The sequence below is a fragment of the Lytechinus pictus genome, chromosome 15, assembly GCF_037042905.1.
Source record: "Lytechinus pictus isolate F3 Inbred chromosome 15, Lp3.0, whole genome shotgun sequence".
Classification (NCBI taxonomy): Eukaryota; Metazoa; Echinodermata; class Echinoidea; order Temnopleuroida; family Toxopneustidae; genus Lytechinus; species Lytechinus pictus.
Window position 1 is genome coordinate 10,726,151 of NC_087259.1, and position 23,289 is coordinate 10,749,439.

The 23,289-nt window shown below is 38.1% G+C and overlaps 2 protein-coding genes across 3 annotated transcripts; one reads left to right on the plus strand and one right to left on the minus strand.

The window, feature by feature from the left end:
• Window positions 1-366: 366 nt before the first annotated feature.
• LOC129277254 (histamine N-methyltransferase-like) lies at window positions 367-7,450 on the minus strand. Of its 2 annotated transcripts, none has more exons than XM_064110739.1 (4): window positions 7,205-7,450; window positions 6,563-6,830; window positions 5,227-5,568; window positions 367-4,002 (listed from the first exon to the last, which is right to left on the minus strand). In XM_064110739.1, exons 2-4 carry the CDS (start codon window positions 6,789-6,791, stop codon window positions 3,581-3,583), a joined length of 993 nt encoding a protein of 330 aa, XP_063966809.1. In that variant the 5' UTR covers window positions 6,792-6,830; window positions 7,205-7,450; the 3' UTR covers window positions 367-3,580. The 2 variants fall into 2 exon arrangements, with proteins under 2 accessions (XP_063966809.1, XP_063966810.1); XM_064110740.1 differs by having other exon boundaries at window positions 7,278-7,353.
• Window positions 7,451-9,485: 2,035 nt separating this feature from the next.
• LOC129277742 (uncharacterized) lies at window positions 9,486-21,369 on the plus strand. Its single transcript, XM_064110742.1, has 7 exons — window positions 9,486-9,630; window positions 14,401-14,598; window positions 15,132-15,275; window positions 15,641-15,709; window positions 16,206-16,400; window positions 18,356-18,502; window positions 20,090-21,369. The coding sequence occupies exons 2-7, from the start codon at window positions 14,425-14,427 to the stop codon at window positions 20,249-20,251; spliced, it is 891 nt and encodes a 296-aa protein (XP_063966812.1). The 5' UTR covers window positions 9,486-9,630; window positions 14,401-14,424; the 3' UTR covers window positions 20,252-21,369.
• The last annotated feature ends 1,920 nt before the right edge of the window (window positions 21,370-23,289 follow it).

Below are 23,289 nucleotides of genomic sequence, written 5' to 3' on the forward strand. Positions count from 1 at the left end.
GTAGTTTTAGCTTTTCATTCTCAATAATGGTTGTTTTCAGGGTTTATTAGTTCTAATACATGCACTTGTACACATGTTTCATCTTGGTTTGAGAATTTTTTAAATCGGCTGCTCACAAAGTTAAACAATACCTTTAAAGCCAGCATGTTTAGATTGATACCACATGATAGAAATTGAATTATTTCTGATTTTATATAAGATAAGAAATACAATGTGGCGTCACTGGTTCCCTTCAGTGCCTTCAGGGTGTGCAAAATGCAAATAAACCTGTTTTGTGAAATTTAGTAAAACGAAAAATCTTTATCTTATTTTGCAACTGATCGAGTTTGATGATTTTTTTAAAGCTTGTACTTATTTGTTTTTTTTCTCCTTTAATCAAATCGTCTTATTGTTGAGCTCGAATTGACTTTGCAATCATCACATTCGGGATGGAGCAACCATGGCCAGCTTCACCACCATGGCCGCGTGCATGGGGGGGGGGGGGATGCAATTGCCCCCAGAAACATTTTAAAACTTTCATAAAACTCACCAAATATCCTTCAATTTCACCTTGCAATATGCAGAAGCATCAAACTCGGTCGCTTCGCTCCCTCTCTTAATTCGAGTTTCGTAGAAAAAAGTATGCGCCTTACCCCCTCGGAAAGAAATTATGCATACGTCCATGATGGTCTTTATTTTCTCAAAATTCGTGTATTTAATATACCAAAAATAATTGTGAAATTATGGCTATATAATGGAGTTACTATAGTAGCTCCATGGTATTGTGTAATACATCTTTCAATCGTTTGATGAATATTGATCGCAAAGTTCGTGAAAATTACCGTCTTTTGGGGACAATCAACCCGTCCGGACATACAACACGCGGGCGTAATGGTCTTGATTAAGACAATTTGTTACGTAACTATACACGTTTCAAAAGGTCGAGAGTTTATCGTCGATCACATTTCCGTCTATTTCTGTTTTTAGTTCTATCAAACATTTAGTGAAATTGCCTACTGAATTTGTTTATCACTAATAGAGATAAGAACAGGAAATGATGGCCAGGACGACGACCTAGTATTTTGCTTAATTGCAGGGGTAATCAAATTACTATTTCCCCTGCTCTTCTTACTTCCCTCTTATTCTTTATTCTGTCTTCTTCTGGTCTGGTGGTTCCGACTCTCGCCTCTTAAAACGGATTGTCATAGGTTCGAATCCCAGCCATGGTAATAGCATGATTAGGTTCTCATGAATTCATTCACAACGTGCCAGTCGCGACCTCGGCGAGATATGGGTGGTAGGATGCACCTTCAATGTGTTAGCAAATACTGTATTCATGGGATTGTCCCTACTGGAATGAACACAGCTAGTGACCCACAGTGTGTTCACAGTGTGGAACATAATGTGAAATCACCTTCACTCTGTTGAATTTGAGCATTTCAACCGTGTAAATCACATATTCACATATATTCGACCGTGTAAACACGTTGTGAACAGTCACACTGTCGAGGTGTCCACAGTGTGAAAATATATTCACACTGTTGAAATTGAGCAATTTAACAGTGTGAATAATATTTTCACATAGTCCGCTATGTGAACACACTGTGATCACACTGTGTGACAAAGTGTTCTTTCCAGCAAGAGTGTCAGCTAGGTCCTAGCTACAATCCAGGAAAATTGAATTGAATTATTGAATTAAATTGAATTTGTTTTCGTACTTCAGAGAAAAATGATTATGATAACATGATATAATACAAGAAATGCATTTGATACATACACAATACAGAGTATAATGAAAATGGCAGTAAATCAAAGTGAAATATGAAGGAACCTGCATAAAAAGCAGAGCTTGTAATGTCTGCAGGTTCAAAATGTAAACGCAAAATAATATTGATAGGCATTTATATAGCGCCATCTATCTAGAATATTCTATTCCGAGGTGCGATGTTATTATTATTATTACCCCGACTTTAGCTGGAGCCCCCTTTCAGCGCTCATGCATTCAATCAATTAATCCTGCCGGGTACCCATTCACCTCACCTGGGTTGAGTGCAGCACAATGTGGATAAATTTCTTGCTGAAGGAAATTACGCCAAGGCTGAGATTCAAACCCACGACCCTCTGTTTTAAAGTCAGAAGACTAATCCACTGGGCCACAACGCTCCACATTATGCTCATAGCTGCGCTTTACAATAGATCATCATCATCGACAGTATTATTAATTTTGATATTCCCCAAAGTGGATCGAATAAACTTGTGGCATCCAGGCCGTCACCACCATAGCTGGACCACTCCGAAACCCAGCGGCACCCCGTCCCCCTCAAGTTCAGCTCACAGGCGGGAGGGCCCGCTACATCTTGCACGCCGCTGAACTTGACACATGGAAAAAATTATTATCAAATCCCCTGTTTGGGGTGCTACCGACATGACCTAGACGGCATAAGTAAAAGCAAGAAAGTGTGATATTTGTATATAACATGACATGTTACACAAGTACAGCGATTGGTCATGATGCGCATTTTAAGAGACTGAAGACATGAATGTGCTATACGTGACACCATGCAGCTGGCACCCGGGCAAAATATCACCAAAAAGGGCGACAGTGGTCTATACTTACAAGACGGAGAGAGGGGAGACCAGTTTGCAATATATCTTCTTCCAAGCTCTCCCAAAAACATCATTGTAATTCATAACATGTTGATTTTTTATATTTGTATATTCATATCATTTGATTGATTTTAAACATGCAATCTAAATTTTATACAGACAGCTCTGTCCCCGCCCCGTTCCTGAAGGATGAGTATGGAACCATTTTCCATATAACTGCCCGATTGACTAAGCTGTTGAGATATAGGGTCTATTATCTACAAATTATCGCCAAGCATCCGTTCGTTTTTATCGTGACACATCAGTTGAATAACGATAAGGAACCTGTGGATTCCAAACTGAGCTGAAAATCTCGAGCCGCCCCCCCCCGAAAAGCCTTCTCCTCATTTACCGATCACAAACAAGAGAGGGCGATCTTAGAGAAATTCCTCGGCCTCTGCCTTTGACTGATCTGATCGTCTGGCGCACGATAACATTCAACGGGTTAATGCCAACCAATTTAATCTCCAATTTCTTGCAGCGAACGAAAATGCAACCGTAGTTTTTCAACCGACTAAGAATAATAATTCAGCACCACGCCTTCTAGTGACCCACTGTGTCTCATTTTTTTGTCGGGTGTTGGACACTTGTTCATCAGGCTTCATAACTGAAGTTCTTCTTGAAAATAATAAGAATAATCAAATCCCACCGTCCCTCACCAATAACGCAGTAGCCAAGTTATACCGGTCGACACCAGTTGCATCATGGATAAGTCTACTTTGTACTTGCTTAATTGATGCCTTGAACACTATATACCGGTACTCATTTGTACTACAGTCACACCAACGAAACCGACTCCAAACCGATCGATTGATATGTCATTGGAAATAACGCAATGGCTTTTGGTCGGTCTGAACGTAGTTTCGGCGGTACGACTGTGACATTAAAGTCCTTCACGTTATACTTTATTACATCATTTGAATCTTCCATAATAATGAAAATTTGCAAAATTATCTTAGCGAAAAACAATCACCGACTGCCAATCCCTGTTAAAACGCAACTCGTTGTCTCTGTGATCCTTCTCCTTGGGTACCCCTTCTTTCAGTTCTTCCTTTGCCCCACCATCGGATCCAGACGCATCGGAGCAGATGACGCGCAGGAATCCCAAGACCTCGTCACACATCTCTGCAGGTGCAGTATCCCTGAATCGTATTGTGTTGGTTAAAAAGTCGAGGACTTTACCCCCTTCCACGGATTCCGGGTTAAAGCAAGAGATCGCGTCGGTCCTGCAATTGACCGTCTGCAAGGAGTAGGCAATGCCGAGGTCTTCGAGAGCTGTTGTAATGTCTTTGCTGGATAAGTTCTTAGCGAGTGCCTCCTGCTGTTGACCAACGAGGAATGGAAAGTTATCCCACATTCGGTAGATGACGTGATCATCTGTAAAAGTGAAAAAAAGAGACGAAAAAGCTAATTATTAAGGACTCATCATGAGGCTTGAGACCGAATGTCACAGACTATAATTATAATCACCCCCCTTTCATTGTTGATCACTGGCGTTTTTTTTTTTTTTTTTTCAATTTTTTCGGGGACAATATATCCTTAATTTTTTGTTAAAAACCTTTTTTTTTTGCTTGTCAAATTTTTCCTCGGAAAAATGTGCCCCCCCCCTTTGGAAAATCCTGAATCCGCCCCTGTTGTTGATATTAAGGAGTTTGCACTCCGCGACGTAAGGAGGATTTTCAAGAACACAGTAAATATATTGACAATGCCTGTCAAATGACAAAGAACAACTGCGGGGTCTTTATCGAAAATTGGTAAACCGGAGCAGCAGCTTCGTCTTAAGTGTCGGAGCTGACAAAAAAACTTGCAAACATGTCGTTGTCCAGAGTCGGAGACTAAACTGCTCCTTTGATTCACCAGATTTCGATAATAACTTATTGGTTGCTCCTTGTCATGAAGGGCATTTGACAATACATTTTCTATGTTCTTTAATCATCCGTACGTAGCTGTCCGAAAACCCCCTGTTGTTCATAGTGGAGGAAACATTTTCATTCAATGGTATCCAGAGATAATGTTATGTTAGAGAAATATGATATCACATAAAATAGTCAAATATCACAGTAACCCCCCCCCCCCCGCTGTTTAAAATGGTATACAACATGGTTTACTATAATTATAAGGGTTGTGTTGTCTAGTGGTTAATTATAGAGCGTTGTCATGGACTAATAATGGTAAGATTGTGACTTCGAATCCCAGCTCTGCAATTTTCTCCACTTTGAGACAAAACAAAGGAACCGAGAATAATTTCTGTCGTCTGTGCCTGATTAGCTTAAACGTAAAATGTTTCCTATGTCATTTATACCAGCTTGCCATTATACAGGCAGAAAGCTGTTCTAACGGAAGTTGAACCCTTATAGTAGTTGTAACTGTTTAAACAACCATCTTAATTTACTGAGAATTAAATATAGAAATTAAACTTTGCTGTTTAAGATTTTAAACAATTGTTTAAACCGTTTAAAATACTACAGTAAGCCTGTTATAATGTCAACAGCGTTGTTAAAAAAATAAAATAAAACCGTTGTTACTGTGTATAGAATTATTTGAGCTCTCTATTAATCTAATTATTTTCAAACGTTAATTTTCAGGGAGAATACATCTCACCTGTCATCACAATGATGAGCATCACGCCTCCTTCTTCCAGCATCTCATACATCTCTCTGATCACCTTCTTGAAATCATCCACGTGATACAAGCTCGAGATCGCGTGGATGAGGTGAAATTTTGGGCGCGAGTCGCTCGAACTCGAGTTCTCCCGCGTTTCCGCGCAAAATTCCTCGATGGTCGTCTGCTTCAAGTGCGTTGTTACCCCGGGAAGGCTGGTCGCTTTCTCACCGAGAAGGGCATTGTATTTCGAGATGGCATCTGTCGCAGGCTCGACGACAGTGTTATTGATGCATGAGAACCTAGCTGATAGCCGTTCCAGGAGACAGACATCAATCTCACCTGAAAGTGATATCATTTAAAAGAGGGAGCTGGGGTAATAATATAGCAGCGCTATGTATCATCAGGAAAAAGCGCTATTGGGCAACATACCGTCCACTGTGCTGGGAAATGTATGTTGGTAAATACAAATATATATTCTGGACAATTATATATATTCTGGACAATTATTGTCTAAGTGAGAGCAAATTTATTACCCAATTATTAGTTTTTATTACCCAATGTGGATAGATTTTAACCAATAGTTGTGTAGACAGTATGATGTCCAGTGATGGTTAAGAATCGGGGCTTTTCTGCCCAACCCTTTTAAGAGTGTAGAAATCCATCTATTATTATTATTATCATCATCATCATCATCAACGTCATCATTAATATTTCGTGGTATTCAAACTGGTGAATCTGGGTCAGGTTGCACAGAAAGTATGTTATGATAACTTTGAAATCAGTATACAATGGAAAGAGGACTAGACAGCCATTAAAATAATAATAACAATAATAGCAATAATAATACTACTACTACTAATAATAATAATGATAACAATAATCTGGTTGTTCAGAATGCCATTAAGACATACATATTTCAAGACTTTCAAGTGCTTAAAGTTTCATGATTTTAGGCCTATTATTTATAGATGTATTATTTATTATTATTCATCAGTTATTTATGATCATTATCATCATAATAATATAGGGTAACATTTTTATAGGAGCCTCATAATTGGGGAACTTGGAAACGACTATGATCGACTTGGATGGAAATGGAATGCCAGAATAAAATGACTTTATAATCACGGTGCATCATGAGGGCGGGCGTTATTTTTTTCTAATTTAAGTAACACGAGTTACACGACCAAAATGTACGTATCTTTTTGATACTCTTCTTTCTATTTTCTCCTCCATTCCTCTTTTTTTTTTTTGGGGGGGGGGGGGCGGGCAATTGCCCCCCAAATCCCCGATATCTTTACGCCAGTGCCACGGCGCTCCTGTTTATAATTACCTCCTCCACTCCCAATACCGAGGATCCTGAACTCCTGTTCCCCTTGAAAGGATTCCTGAAGCTTTTCTCCTGCGATAGGAAGAAAGACGTCGTCTGCCCACTTCTGATACAACTTGATTTTGTGACTGTAGAATCCCGCGTAGGAGCGATACGCCTCTGCGTAGTAATCAAGATCGGAGACCAGGGATTTCATCTGGGGTGTCCTCATGTTCTTCCGTTGCGTCTCCATTGCACCACAGAAGTCATTCGAGTCACTGCATGGAGCAAGCTGAGATTCCGAGAGAATGGGGGGGGGGGGGAGAATATACATGTTAAGAGAAATAGCAACCACGCAAAGGTAGGCATATCGATTGACCCGGGCGATTGACTTATATAGCATTGAACGTCTTTAAAAAATATAGAATATAGCATTGAGAATATAGCATTGAGATTAATTGCAACGACCTGAAAACCCACAAAGTTTTAAAGATAAAAATGCGGGATCGAAGTTGTTACTGAACGTATTGCCCGAATTGTTTAGGGTCGAGTTGAGATCAGACATTGACATCAAAATTATGGTTATATCGATAGGATTCACTAACCATGCTAACTATAATAGGCTTACTGGGACATTATATTAACAAAGTGGATGTATCTACTTACATGTAAGTTGGTATCGTCCGTTAACTATGTTATTGTAGTAAGGTGAATTAGCCTAATAATGTTTGGCACTTACAGGCCCCAATGCTTAATCTCAGAAAGCTGTCTTCGTCTCACACTTTACCCTCGATAGGAAATCAAAATCGACCAAAGGTCGTTTATTGTACAATAAGAATTGGGAGTTAAAATCACTAACATTATACATGTATAAACGAAGTACGGAAAAGATCGACCAAGGGGGCCACAGAGGCTAATTGGCACCTGCGTACAGATGGGGAAATGATGGGGGGGGGGGGGGGGGCATGCAAGGCCATACCCCATGCATGTCCTCCCCCAAAGAAAAAAAAAAGAAATAAGACCCAGAACGAAAAGGAGATAAAGAATGAAAAGGAAGAAACGAGTAATGAAATCATTTTTAACATCAAAGTCTATCACACAAAATAGATTTTTGTATTAATAATACATGTATTTTAAGGTAACATTTTTCGCTATTATAGCGCGCTACGCTCTCCCATCCCACGCCATGTCTGGCCCTGATTGTTTAGGATTTATATATTTTTATTTTTTAATTTATTTTCTCATGCATTAAAAAAAGTTATTCATTCATTTTTACAGGGCGATCCGGGCTCAGTGGTAGAACTTGAAAACCTATCCACCCACAACATAGCCCCGCCGCGCATGCCAGGCTGCATGGTTTACCCATAGACAAATAAATGTTTACCATGCAATTTTATTTTCCTTATTTGTTTCTCTATCCATCTCTCTCCTAAAGTTTTCGTAGCTAATCTCGGTGTATTTTCAATAAAAGCCCTTGATATAAGGGGGGGGGGGGCACATTTTCCTGAGGAAAATATTACAATAAAAAAAAAGGATTTCACCAAAAAATGTAAGGTCATTTCGTCCACGAAAAAAAGTCCTTACTTTCAAGGGGGGGGGGTACACTTGTGTTATAACGGCATATTATTTACATTACAAATTATGATTGTGCATGCCTCTAAAAATGGGGCCATGGGGGCCATGGGCCGGCTGTGCCCCTCCCCCTGGATCCACCAATGGTCTCCATAATTATGTACCCCACTGGATTGTAAGGATTTTATTTCGTGGACGAAATGACCTTGAATTCTTTGGTGAAATTCCTTTTTTTTGCTTGTCAAATTTTCCTCAGGAAAATTTGCCCCCCCTTTTGGAAAATCCTGGATCGGCTACTATAATGAAAACATATACCTACTTGAATTTAAATCGAATTATCGTAATTTATAATGATAATGATAATAATAATAATGATAAAGAATAATAATAATAATTATTATTATTATTATAATAACAATAGTAATAATAATACACTGTAAAAAATGAAGTGCTAATTTAGCACTTACAGTGCTTGTATAGGGACTGCACTACTAGTGCTGATTTTCTAGTTCAAATTTAAACTAGAAAATCAACACTCGTAGTGCAGTCACTATATACAAGCACTGTAAGTGCTAAATTAGCACTTCATTTTTTACAGTGTAATGATAATAATGATAATAATAAAAGAACATAAAAGAAAAGAATGGTGTTTTTTTTTAAAAAAAAAAAACGAATTTAAAGAAGATTTATGATGGCGAAAATAGTCAAATTGATTGTTGCCAATAAGAACCGCCCCTGCCCCCGGTCATTCAAAGGAGTTTTCTGAAAAGCAGTGTATAATGATGTTGTCACTTCTATTCTGCAAGGATTACATTGAATTTGCAATGCCTTGGCTTTGCAAGTTAAAGATTAACATTTACAAATAAAAACTCGCAAACATGCATGTAGGCCATGTATACGTTTCGACGTGGCTCATGCATTGTTTGTTAACTGCAAGCCAATAGTCTCGAATGGTCAAGTTTATTGTCTCCTCTCCTCAGTTAAGTCCTATAAAAATGTTAAGAAATCAGCTACTGAGCAGTGTTGTTGAGTATTTTAGGCCCGTGTAGGCCCTACTATTAATGTGGGCTATATAGGGCTTATATACACTATTTACAAACAATGATTTTTTTAAATTATGCTATTGACTATTGCCCATAATCGATCACACTACTGTAGTCTTTACTAAAAGTGTATATTTATTTTATTCAGAGTGTGAATACTCGAGATACATATCTATGGTGTGAATTTATTCTTTAGAAGGGTAATCGGGTAAAACTAACTATCACATGAAAATAAATCTCATATATTAACCTTGTATATTTTGATCATTCATTTTTGTTTGTTTGTTGTACTTTTACCAATCATAAAATTCTGAAAGTAATAATGCTTAGGCGAATTGAGTGAGACTAGATATGTAGCGTGGGGACGCAATGCCAATGCAATGCTAATCAAGTTTTGTAACGACAGCTGAAAATCGATGAAACTTACCTTTGCCTTCCTTTCTGCTATTTTCGTGTATTTATCCGACAAGAATTTCGGTGAGTCCAGAAAAGTTCTCATTAAAATGTATGTTGAGAAATTTATCAAATGAATACCGCGTTTGAAAATCCAAAGAAACAACGGCGCGAGTGATGTGTTGTTTGTGCGTGCGAACACGATTACAAAACTTAAAGCCAGTGCCTGCCCGCGCCCAGGGCAGTGCTCGGCCGTGGTAGCGCCGAATCAACTCCACGCGACGGCTGCCTGGACTCGACCATTCAATGAACAAGGTTATGAATATGATACATGTAATGATGTATAACAGCCATATCGTGAATGCTGACTCCAGAGTTATACCTGAATTTGGAAAGAGTTCCATATGCACCCCCCCCACAAAAAATAACAAAAGATGGACAGAGTTCCATATGCACCCCCCACCAAAAAATAACATTAACAAAACAAAAGATTGTTGAGACTTCCACCTTCCGGTTCGTTCACTTCAGATTTTTCTATCATTTTTTTACTGTTGCTTACCTTAGTTAGGGTGTCTGAAGCCACACTGAAAAGTGTCAGCATAAAACAGGCTGATTTAGGGGAAAATATGGCACATATTTTGGGGGAAGTTGAGGCTATACTACTAGAAAAATGTGATCTGAATTGATTATTAACTTGTGTTTGGCATGTATGGAAATAGACAGGAATAACCGTCATTTCTGGGGATTTATTCAACAATTTCTGAAATTTTACTGTAATCCCCATTTACCGACGGTAGGGTGTACGTGTGGGCTCGCATGTGTTCTCATTCCCTCCCTTTTGTCAATTCACAGTCCAAAGTTTGATGTAATTTTACACATCGAATTTACAATCTAAGGATGTATAAACAACAAACTTTTAAAATTTGATATTTCAATGTTTAAATACTTTAAACGATATAGATGAAAAAGGCATGAAAAATATACTTTACCGATGTTTAATTGGGTTGAACACGATAAAAATGGTCAAAATGGCAGCCAAACTATAAAATATTTACAAACGAACGTCAACAATCACGAATGTGATATCGATATTGCTTTCGATATTATACGATCTGCTCCATATGCGAACGAAACCGAAGATAAACGATACTAGTTATACTAGTACTAGTACTAGTTATAATCGCGATATATCGATTCGAGACATTAAGTTAATAACGATAATGACGTCATTCAAGATGGCAACTTGCAAGAAAAACCGTCAGGTCAGGTGAAAATGTCTTAGATGACAGATTTCTCAATCATCCAGAGGATTTTTTTCAATAACTCCGGCCCAAGGTATGCAATTACTTAAGTTATTTATATTTCCCTGATAATGGAAACCATGAAACTTTCAATTTTGCTTAAAAAACAGTTTTAAATCGCGATCTATAAAACGCTAGTTCACTATACGTTGGCTGTAGGTACGGGGCCCCATCCCCTTCAGTCTATGTATGGTGAGTGGAGCCAACGTAGTTCAGCGGAACAACCAAAATACAGAGACTGAAGCTTTTGGTCTAGTATGGAAAGAGAAAATTCAGGGGCTTCTTTTGACAGTAAGGACAAGTTTATATGATAATTTTAAATAAGGATTTAGAGATAAATTGCAAACCCTTATTTTTGTGTGTGTTGAGATTGCCATTTCTCCATGCGTTTTCTATGGGAAAATGAAATTTCTGTTTTGCACAATTTTTTTCACTTTGTCGCAAGTTTTCATTGTGATCTGGTTTCCAAATCTTTATAAAAATCATACCATCAGATAGATGGTTTTTGGCATTAATAATAAATTTATAACAGCTCTCGGAAGCAAAAAATTTGGATTTGTGTGTGTCCATTTCTTAACTACACAGTCTATGGCAGAGAAATGCTGAAAATTGACCTAATTTCTTTCTTCTTTTTTGCAGCCAATAATTTGATTTTTTTCAAAAATGTTACATTTCTGTCAGTCTGAAGTTCATTTCTCTTCAAATTCACAAAGAAAATGTGATATTTTCTTGAAATAAGAAAAATAATTTTTTTCTCCAGACACCCTACCTTAGTTGGGACTCGAACTCACCTCGATTGATCTGCAGTCAAGACCTTTCCCGCTATGCTAGCGAGAAGCGCTGATACCGGAAAGGGTATTTTTACGATTATCAGCCGATAGTTCGACTAGTCTTGACTCGCAGACCCTTTACTGACTAAATAAACCGATGTCTATGGACAATTACACGCACAAGATCTCGCTCGAAATTTGACGGAATAAAGCCATATCTTGGTATGTATTTCCACTTCCCCATCATATATGTTCGATATTAGGGCTAGATATATTATTCTGAACCTTCTCCATGTTTTTATTTTCAATTTTAGTGGGGGGTGCATATGGAACTCTTACCCAAAAGATTGTTGAGACTTCCGGTTCGTTCACTTCAGATTTTTCTATCATTTTTTTACTGTTGCTTACCTTAGTTGGGACTCGAACTCACCTCGTTTGATCTGCAGTCAAGACCTTTCCCGCTATGCTAACGAGAAGCGCTGGTACCGGAAAGGGTATTTTTACGATTATCGTGTGTGTGTGTGTATTTGAGTTTTGTCAGACGTGTATCAATCAGATATGATTATTTACGTCTGGGACCGACCTTTAACGTCACCATCCGAAAGACGTGACCAGGGCTCGAACCTCTGCATCAATTTGTAACTTCCCCGCATAGCTTGGATTACAGGCGCACGCCACAACGCCCCGATAGTTCGACTAGTCTTGACTCGCAGACCCTTTACTGACTAAATAAACCGATGTCTATGCCCTATGGACAATTACACGCACAAGATCTCGCTCGAAATTTGACGGAATAAAGCCATATTTTGGTATGTATTTCCACTTCCCCATCATATATGTTCGATATTAGGGCTAGATATATTATTCTGAACCTTCTCCATATTTTTATTTTCAATTTTAGTGGGGGGTGCATATGGAACTCTCACCCTGAAATCTGAATTTTGCTAAGCCTAAGCACTACCACACCTTGTTGATTTTCAATAGATGATGCAAGAGCCAAGAAATTCATTCAGCTAGCTCTCTTCTCTACTCTAATTTAACCTACAATGTACATGTAGGCTAGGGCAGGGAGCTCCGGCCTAGCCCTAGTCTGCAGGCACAGCTCAGTCCTCAGAGTCAGACCCTGATTGGAACTTTGATCAACAAGTGTGCCTCCACGCAAAGACTAGCACATACAAAACTTGTTGTTCCAAATTTCCAATTTACAGCAATTATATAGACAGCTATCCATCCCACAACTTCACAAGCTTATTATTTATCTTCCTTTTTGACTCCAGCGCGTGTACTAATATGCAAAATTGCAATTATTCATGACAATTAACGTTACTTACTAATACTATGTGGCGTTTAAATATCATGTTGCAATAAAAAACAATTAAAAAAAATATTTGCAATATCTCATCGACTCATCAGCAATAACACAAAGTATAGATAGTCAGATAGGGGAACGCGTGTTATCGCGTTGCCAAAACTCATAGTACTCATATAGACGGAGCCAAAAAGAGCGATAAAGTTTAAAGATTCTAGGTTTTATCCTCCTTTTTGGCTCCGTCAATCAATGGGTTTTGACAACGCGATAACACGCGCTGGAGTCAAAAAGGAAAATAAATAATATTAAGCTTGTTGAAATTGTATTGGATGGATAGCTAACTGTCTAAAAGTGGCAGAGTGGTTTGACTAGGTCTACATATGTACTTACTTTACTTTAAGTCCACGATGCTGTAGGCTTGAGTTGAGTGCCTGTTCATCGATCGTAGTATCTCCTCTGGTGGTAGTACAGTATCCATGTTATTAAAACAAAATATATATACCGGTACTTAACACGAGAAAGGACTATCAGAAGTTTGTACATGTATGCTAAAAACCTTGGGAAAACAAAGACAATACTGCCTACACTGGCTTATAGAGCAAATCATAATTCTTTGACCAGTGCCTATCTAGACGAATTTTGAAGGAGTTGACTGAAGAGGCTGAAACAACACTGTCAGGAAGACTATTCCACATATCTACGACTCTGTTACTGAAAGAGTACTTTCTAATATCAAGCCTAGAAAATTTCTTTTCCAACTTCAACCTATGACCTCTAGACCTCCTTTGCGACTTAGTGAAAAGGTTGTGTTGTATGTAATATATTCCAGTCATGTACTTGTAGACATCAATCATGTCACCTCTCCTTCGCCTATGAGCAAGACTCAGTAATTTTAGTTTCATGAGACGTTCCATATAAGACAGATTTCTAAAACCTGGAATCATTTTTGTGGCTCGCCTCTGTACACTTTCTAACTTTCTTTGTTCACTCAATTTATATGGTGACCATGCGGCTTGTCCATACTCTAATAGGGGTCTGATAAGACCTTTAAACAAATATGACATTGTAACTGCATCCAGACAAACAAAAGATCTTCTAATGATTCTTAAGACTCTGTTTCCCTTTAATGCTGCTTGTGACACTTGGTCTTTAAAAGACAGCTTTGAATCAATTAATATCCCTAGGTCTTTCTCTGCTTGTATCTCCTTAAGAGTAATTAGATTAGACTCTCCTTTCATGTAATACTGGGTCTGCTCTTCTGTACTGTTTTTTCCTAGCTTTAAGACGGTGCATTTATCCGGATGGAATCGTAGCTGCCAAATAAGCTCATGAAAATCTTGCAGTAATTGCAGTGCTGAATTTAATTTCCAAATGTCATGAATGCCTCTTTTTTTTCAGTTTGGTATCATTGTATTGCTATCACCATGCCTAAGCACGCTCTTGAATCATGTAGTCTATATTTATCTCTCTTTAGGTTAGTATTTGAAAGAAAATAGCCATGGAACTTTCATCAATCGACACTCCAGTCCTGGTTAGCGCTTGTCTCCTGGTCCTGGCCTTCCTGATCGGATGTTCTAGAGGACGGGATACATGGATCTTCGTGGACTTTCTGGCTACTTCTGCGTTTGGTCTTGGATGGTACTTCATCCCTGATATCATCTTGGGATTCCAGGTTGGTTGTCATGACAGTAAAATGATTAGTAGCTGATAATGAAAGTGATGGTGATGGTGGAGATGAAGATTGAGCAGATGATGATGATGAAGATGATAGAGGTGATGATGATGATCAATGGAGATGATGAAGATTATGATGGTCTCTTTAACAATTAGAGATGACAATGATGATAATGATGTCATGAGGATGCTAGTGATGATGATGATGATGATGATGATGAAGATGATGATGATGATGACAGTCATGATGATGTGAGTGATGATAATGAAGAATGAAGATGATAGTTAGTGATGGTGATGATAATGATGGTGTTGATGATGGTGGATGATAATAATGATGATGATGGAGATTGTGATGGTAATGAAGATCACAATCATGATGATCATAAAGATGCAGTGATGATGTTATTGATGAGGATGAGGATAGTACAAAATGTTGAAAATCCTAGATTTGCCTCTGAACATTAATGTACATTTTCTGTGCATTTATCCATTAGAAATTTCAACATGTGATATTTTGTTGTCTTTCAGATCAATGTGACCCCCGATGGTACTCATCTGACATATACTCGAGCCTTTGCTGCTTGTATGATTGGCGATGCTGTATCGCGGTATTTCCTAAGATCATCTAAAGATGCTTCTACACTTGTCTACCTCCTCTTCTCCCGCATAGTGGTAAGTATTACAGTGCACCCGTTAGCAATTGATCTACTCTTGGTTGTTTTCTAAGACATGGACTTAACCCAGAAGGAAAATAAGAACAGAAGGGAGGTAAGAAAAGGAGGGGAAGGAGAATGAAGATGTGATAAGAAATAGTGGGGGGGGGGGGGGGGTAGAATAGAGTAGAGAAAAGGCTAATGAAGGGGGTCAAGAGAAGGAAAAAATATCTTTCATACTATTTTTGTGAAGCTGTTTAAGAACATTAATTTCTCAATGCTGTACCAAAAGTTTGATATTATTTCTGCTGTAAAGTCACTAATCACATACTATGCTATTGCAAAGTTCTAATATTTCTATTTTTCTTTCGTATTTCTCAACAGGGCTGCTCTGTTCTCATTATTTCCATGATCTACATTCAATACTTCGGTGGAAGTGTTTGGAACCAAAATGTGAGTATCCTTAATTGTTATGAAAATCATCTAAAAGTGTGCCCAGTCACAAAGAAGTGAAATTCTAAAAGAAGTTACACTATGGTAGTTGCTAGTAGATTATTTCAAGTTATTGCATATTTTACCTCGGATTGAACATAACACGTACATGTACATATATGTCGATGTTGCTCTGCAATTCACCTCACATGCATGTAGATTGAGTGACGAACAAATAGAGATTCATCCCCTCAACATATTTTGTTATAAATCCATGACGGATGGAGAACTCTACTGTATTTTTTGCCCTTATATAGTCTCACACATTTTTAAAACCCAAATCCACAATAACCCCAGGGTACACATTTCAAAAGTTGTGCTTATTTTCATACCTGCATATCTGACTGAAAATTTCTCAGAAATCCAAGTAGTACATTCAGCAAAAATGTGACAATGTGAATTATTTTTATCTTTGATTGATTTAAAGCAACACAATATTTTTCTACTCCATCTTCAGCACATCTTCTTTGGCATGCTGGGTAATATGCTGTGGATGATGGGAAGTGTTGTCTACTACTACCAGTCCCGCTATTCCGGTGGCCACGCCCAGCTTGAAAGCCGTCTCAACATGCACCTCCGCCTGGATGGATTCCTTACTCTGTTGATCGGGTGCTCTTGCTACGCCTTTCCCGATTTCTATTTGAAAATGCAGGTACGTTCTGTGTTAACTTTTTCCTCTTTTGCAATTTTGGTTGGTTTGATCTTTAAAGTTTTATCAGTCAGAAAATTATGCAAATTTATTAAACACACCCCATGTTTGTATGATTCAAGTTGAACGATTGATGTTCGAGAAAACTATGCTGGCAAATTAATTTATTGTCAAGGTGATATGCATGTGGTGCACATGGAAAAAGATGTGCCTTTTGGCTAAATGCACAATGTGTGGCGCTTTGTCAAAGGTTGAAACTATCACTATGATTAAAATGCAACAAATTGTTGGCAGTTCTGCATGCGCTGCATACTTTCGAGGAAAATATAATTTGGATTTACAGTGAATTACAGTAAAAAACAAGAGGTAATTTTCCTCTACTGTGATATCATTTTCTGGCCACTGGAATTGGTCTGCATGACTATAACAAAATTTTAAATAGACAAAGTAGAAATTATACGAATACAAAGGAAAAAATTAGACTAAATGACAGATGGACCAAGTGAGTATTAGACAAAGTGATGGTTGAACCAAGAAGTATTTGACCATATTAATAGACGAAAGTCACCAAGTGGGTTTAGTCATTATGGTCTTAGGTGAGCTAACCATTAGACCATCTATGTGTAGACCAAGTTGGTTTAGCAATAAAGGGTTAGACAAGCTGAGAATTAATCTTATCTTCTTTTAGACTATGTGGATTTACCCAGGATGTGTGGAAGATCCAAGAATGAGACCATCTGCTTTCAGACCAAATGGGTTTTGATAGCCATACAGTGTGTTAGACTAGCTCAGAATTGGACCATCTGCTTGTAGATCAAGCCAGATTAGCAATGATGGGTTAGACATCCTGAGAATTAGACCATCTTCCTGTAGACCAAACGGTTTAGACAAGCTGAGAATTGGACCATCTTCCTGTAGACCAAGTGGGTTAGCAATGATGGGTTAGACGTCCTGATACTGTACAAGCTGTTATTTTTGCGAATCGCGGGGTTCCCGACATTTTCGCGGGTTGTTAAAGTCGCGATCGGAAGATGTACGAAACACTTTCACAGCATTTCAAAGAGCAAAGCTAGTGCAAATCATGTGTAAAACTATCCTCCATAAAGTCTTCATGCTGATGTGTCTTTTGTACATAAATATGTCCCTGTAAAATCAGTTACAAAATGGGGAAAAAAGTGGCTTGAATTTCACTTTTTTGTACCTTTAGATCTGAAAATTCATCATGTCACAGTTTGATCTGTAAGAGTAATCCATTGAAGTTGTGTTTTGTTAGATTCACTTTATAAAAAGTTGGTTTCAGTGCAAATATGTTGAATTTTGGGAACCAAATCTTACACCTTTAAAAGCTCTGGTCATGTGACTTATGAATATTAATAAGTATGCAAATAGCTGCCAATACATGTGTATATAGTGAATCGTATAAAAATCAAATTATTTCATGGAAAATACATTTTAATATTACAGTGAGTGAATAAATATCGATAGAATTATGTGAGAAAAAAGTTTAGGCTCTGATTTTGTTCGAGAAATTAAAAAAAGAGTGAAATTCTAGCTAACTTTTTGAATCACGAACTGTTCTTTCTAAACCTTATTTTTTGTACATATAGAGATGCATATCTCAATATTTCTTCACAGGATGTTTCCAATAGCAAAGCTTTGCTGTTGGGGATATTGGCACCGACTAATAAATGTGTCAATATTTTTGCGTGTTGTTTAATTCACGGCCGATCGGCAATTCGCGAAATTCGCGAAAATAAAACCACCGCGAAAATAACAGCTTATACAGTAATCTGCATGGGGTTATCAGTTATGGGATTGACCAGCTGAAAATTAGACCATCTGCATGTAGACCAATTGGGTTTTAATGGTGGAATAGACAAGCTGAGAATAAGACCATCTGCTTGTAGATCAAGTGGATATAAACCATGATAAAGATGATACTTTCATGATCTTGGCAGACTACCCTTGAGACGTACGATGGAGCCCATCTTCACATGGTTAGATCCACTGGAGCTCTCCTCATTGGGTCGGCTATGCTGAGCTTTGTGGCTCCAGGCTTTCTCTTCGACTGGGACAAGAGGGCGCTCTTCATTGGCCGTATTGTGGTGAGTAATGTCAACTTGTTTCTTCTCTTCTTTATTAAACAGGTGCTGTTTGCCTGCCATAGGTGAGCTTGATTGCTCCTCTCATGCTCATTTGTAAGGTATTGGACAGATGAATGATTGCCAAGGCAAAGAGTTGTAATGATACTTATTGCAGTGGGTCTTTGATAAAGCTGTTTATGAGTAACTTTTGATCACTTCACGAAGAATCAGAACATGTTCTTTGGTACCATGTCATCTACATGTATTTAGAGATGTAATCATAATAATTATATATTTAGTTACATTTCTATACACGTAGCACTGAATACTTCATGTTTTCAGCGCTTTACATTGTACTGTGAGCACTTCCTCTACTCACTAGGGAGCATTCCAACAAAAGTTCCAAGACGCAATTGCTAGGCATACTACGTAGGATTTTGCTTCTTACTTGGTACCCGATTGAAATCTGGGTGAAGAGTGGCCTTGCCAAAGGACGCTAGCCCCCCCCCCCCCTGGGGGGGGCCAAGTTTTTTTAACTAGGTCCATACACTTTCAAACAATAGAGTGTTTACCATGCATGACCATGGGGTTTCAAAAAGCACCCTAAACAAGTATTTTCCATGTTCTGAAAATGCACCCCTTAACTAGTATTGGCGTGTGATACCCTACCCTTAACAAGTATTAGAAACAAAACAGTTCTCTTGACAAGTATTCCTTGCATTGACCCCCTAAACAAGTACAACGTTAGATATCTTAATTGTTGTGTCACGGACTTGGTCATGGACGTCAGCCTTACCTTGACTTTCATTGGGTTGAGTACTGCCCCACACACCTCACTCAAATCGGACTCTAAACACGTAGTGTTGGGGGTATTAAGAAGTACATCCTTTCAAGTATTTCAGTCTTTTTATACTCTTGCTAATTGGACCGTACACACACATAGTTCCTTGCGAAATACATGTATGTACCCTTTTTTCATTATTTTAGTCTTTTTGACACCCTTAAAGGTATTGTTTAACTTTGTGAGCAGCAGATTTGAAAAATTCTCAAACCAAGATGAAACATGTGTACCAGTGCATGTATTAGAACTAATAAACCCTGAAAACAACCATTATTGAGAATGAAAAGCTAAAACTACAAGGCAAACCCCGATTTTGTAAATGGGCATCTTATAGACGCCTAAATAGTACACATAAGTGTATGGGATGAAATTAAGATGGTGTTTTCGGTCACTTTATATTTCAATTTTTGAAGCACTAAATAATTATTTTCGAATGCAATTTTTTCTGGGCTTCATTTTTGTAACATATCACAGACACAGGTGACAAGTGTGACCTTCTAGCTCAGATTTTTTAAAAGTCAAACCAATGTTAGCCAATCACTTTAATACGTTACGTATGTAACGTGCCCTATCTTGATAAAGAGATCCTTTTTACATGTTTTTTCTTGTCACACTTCGTATCCAATTGTCAATGGAAGTGGCCCCATCCCCCCCCCCCCCCGGGGCTAGGCCATGGTGGGATTTAAACTCACTAACCCCTGATTACAAGGCGAGAATCGGAACCGCTTTACTTTATTTTTATCTTCCTTTTTTCTTCCACTTTACAGAAAGTATTTGTGACTGTCCTTGCTGTTCTCTATGCCGCTGCCAAGTACGATGCATGGGGAGGCAATCTCCATCTCTACCTCCTCATGGAGATCATCATCACATTGAACTCGTTGCTAGGCTACTACGCCCCCCATGAGACGGAACGCTACAAGAGCAATTAAGGAGATATCCCAAGGAAACCGGAAACACCTGCACATGTACACGAGGTGCAGAACAGTAATCTAAGGGTTTCTTGGCGATACAACAAATTCTGAAGAGTGGATTAAGTTATACCTAGGGGCCCCGTTTCATAAAGAGGTACAAGTTTACAACTGTTGTAACATTACCATTGTGGCAACTACCATGGCAACAGGGTTTAGGAGCCAATCCAAATCAAGGTTGCCATTGCAGTTGTCATAATAGCAAAGTTACAACAGTTGTCTAGCTCGTTATTAAACGGGCCCCGGGGCTCCATTTCATAAAGACTTGTGGTAGTTTTGCTATTATTGTAACTACCATGGAAACCTTGATTTTAAATGGTTGCCGAGCCCTGTTACCATGGTAGTTAAAAAGATTGTAGGTCTTTATGAAATGGCGCCCTGGACCCTGTAACTGAAAGCTCAGCGTTTGATCCTACAATTATTTTTGTGTAATCGATCGTACTTACTGAAATCAGTCTTATGTTCAACTGTCAGATGTTGTGTTTCAGGGCCCTGAGCATTTTTTAGTCAGTCATAGAAGCATTTAAAAAAAATTTAAAATAGTCACATACCATGTAGCTATGGTAGGTACTTATTTATTGGTGCACATTACAAAATGCATTAGTAAACTTGAGGTATGTGAGGGTTGTTGTTGAGGTTGTGGTTTGATCCAGGCTGTGGCTGTTTGCTGTATGCCTCTATAACTGACCAAATGATGCTCCTAATTTTGATTTGTTCCACGAATTATGAATTCTCACGTGCCATCTTTTTTGCTGTCCGCTTTATGCTGTGGCAATTCTGAAGCAAATGAGTCTCGAGATTGATATCATAGTTTTGAAGATTTTTTATTGAGTTTAAAGTAGGAACTATAATTTTAGAATGACACGGCTATGGAAATGTAAAATTATAATCGAGGAAGTGGTTAGGCTTTTCAAGATATAGACGATGATCATGATAAAAAGACCCCAGTGAAATATTTTATTAGAACTGAATACTAGTAGACTAGAACAGTCATATAAAACTGAATGTGTCTTGATTCTTGATAAATTATGATGATGAACAGTAACCAATCTCTTATAAAAACTAACACAAATAATGTTTGAAGTGAATTGATAATACTCTAAAGCACTTGGTGCATGTCTTTTCAGGAGCAGAAGGATGTTAACGAACTGTGGATTAATGTCCTTCTGGCCCTGACTGGACTGTAGTTTTCGCAAACACAACAGAAGAATGTAGTATGGTAGTAAGAGACGTATGTGAACATGCCCCATGGCAGTCACTATTTCGCCTTGTACATGTACATGTGAGCAGGAACATTCACATATGGTGAAAACAATGCTGAGCGTACATGCCACTGCATTTTGTAGCTGCATCGATCCGGGATTTTCAATGGCAAACTTTTTATGTCACTTGAATGGCCTCCAACCCTAGCGCCATGGTACTCCTCTGCTGTGTCTGCGAAAACTTGCTATTTATATCACATATTGTGTACTTATGACAACGTGTTATGGATTTTCAGGGTTGTGTTTAAAGAGGCAATTGATGAGTTTTGTGTGCTGTAAATCTGGCTGGATTGGTTTGGCAATACAAGATGATCAAACTTGAAATGACAAGAATGATAAGAGTAGGAGTGGGCTATAAATGGGTGATTTTTTGTTTTACTGTGGCAACAGTTTTTTTGTGTTCCTTTTACCTTATCTCAACATGAAATGACAATAATTTTTGTCTTGGGTCCGAGAAAAAAGTGTGCCGGGCCAAAATCCAAAATGGCCACCAAAACCCCCCAAAATCACAGTTTTGGCCACAACTTCTTTATTTGGTGGTCAATTTCTCTGGTTTTGGTGTCTATTCATATGTTTTGGGGGGCAGGCAATTTGTTTTTCCTATAATTAGTACTTTTAAACCATTATTTGTAGAGTTAAAAGGAAATTATACCAAAATTTTCCCATTTTTGTAGCCTTTTTTCAGCCAAAAAGTAGGTTTTATCATCCTGGGGTTCTGGGATATTAGATGGTACGAGGTCAACAATAGCAAGCAGCTTCATATAGCTATATTGCTTTTATTCCTCCACTTTGGGTTTTACGGATATTTGTGAAATATATCTTATTAAATAAAAATATGTAATTTATCCATAGGGGCTATACGGTATACAATGCACTGTATATACTACACTGCATATATCCATGCATTGACCACCATGGCATATGACAAGGCCTGTATATAAACTATAGTGTCATAGAAATGAGCTTCTAAGGTTTAGAATTAGATTGTGAATTTGATTCATTGTCAGCTGATGTACATGATGAAACCATCAACGTAAATTGCACTTAAATATCACGTATATCATATACGTACATCACATTTTTAGCCATATCTTCTTCATTTGGAGGCTTTCTTTTACCTGGTTGTGGTGTTTAACTGGCCTATGTTTATGGGGTCAGGTAACTACTACTATCATGGTAACGCTGATCAACAGCCAATCAGAATCAAGGATTGCATGCAAGTTACCATTAAGTTATAAAATTAACATAATGGTACATTTTTATGCAACAGGGCCCAGAAAAGCTACAGTGTAAATGCCATGATGTGGGGTTAATTACCTCTCTCCGCCCCCTGAATTAGCATATTTGACAAAACATGTCCTCAATTTCTGAGACAAAACATATCTTCAATTTCTGAGGCATCTAATTCTAAACCTGAGAGCTCATTTCTATGACACTATAGTTTATACAAGCCTTGTTATCTGTCATGGTGGCCAATGCATTTATGCAGTGCAGTATTGTATGTACAGTACATTGTATAATGTATAGCCCCAATGGATAATTGACATTTTTTATTTAATAAGATATATTTCACAAATATCCGTAAAACCCAAAGTGGAGGAATAAAAGCAATATAGCTTTATGAAGCTGCTTGCTATTGTTGGCCTCGTACCATCTAATATCCCAGAACCCCAGGATGATAAAACCTACTTATTGGCTGAAAAAAGGCTACAAAAAAGGGGAAATTTAGGTATAATT

Coding starts and splice junctions, on each gene's coding strand:
- LOC129277254 (XM_064110739.1), bottom strand. CDS start 6,791: ATGGAGACGCAACGGAAGAACATGAGGACACCCCAGATGAAATCCCTG. Junction 5,569..6,562: donor CGGTATTGGGAGTGGAGGAG/GTAATTATAAAC, acceptor TATCACTTTCAG/GTGAGATTGATGTCTGTCTC. Junction 4,003..5,226: donor GCTCATCATTGTGATGACAG/GTGAGATGTATT, acceptor TCACTTTTACAG/ATGATCACGTCATCTACCGA.
- LOC129277742 (XM_064110742.1), top strand. CDS start 14,425: ATGGAACTTTCATCAATCGACACTCCAGTCCTGGTTAGCGCTTGTCTC. Junction 16,401..18,355: donor ATTTCTATTTGAAAATGCAG/GTACGTTCTGTG, acceptor TGATCTTGGCAG/ACTACCCTTGAGACGTACGA. Junction 18,503..20,089: donor TCTTCATTGGCCGTATTGTG/GTGAGTAATGTC, acceptor TCCACTTTACAG/AAAGTATTTGTGACTGTCCT.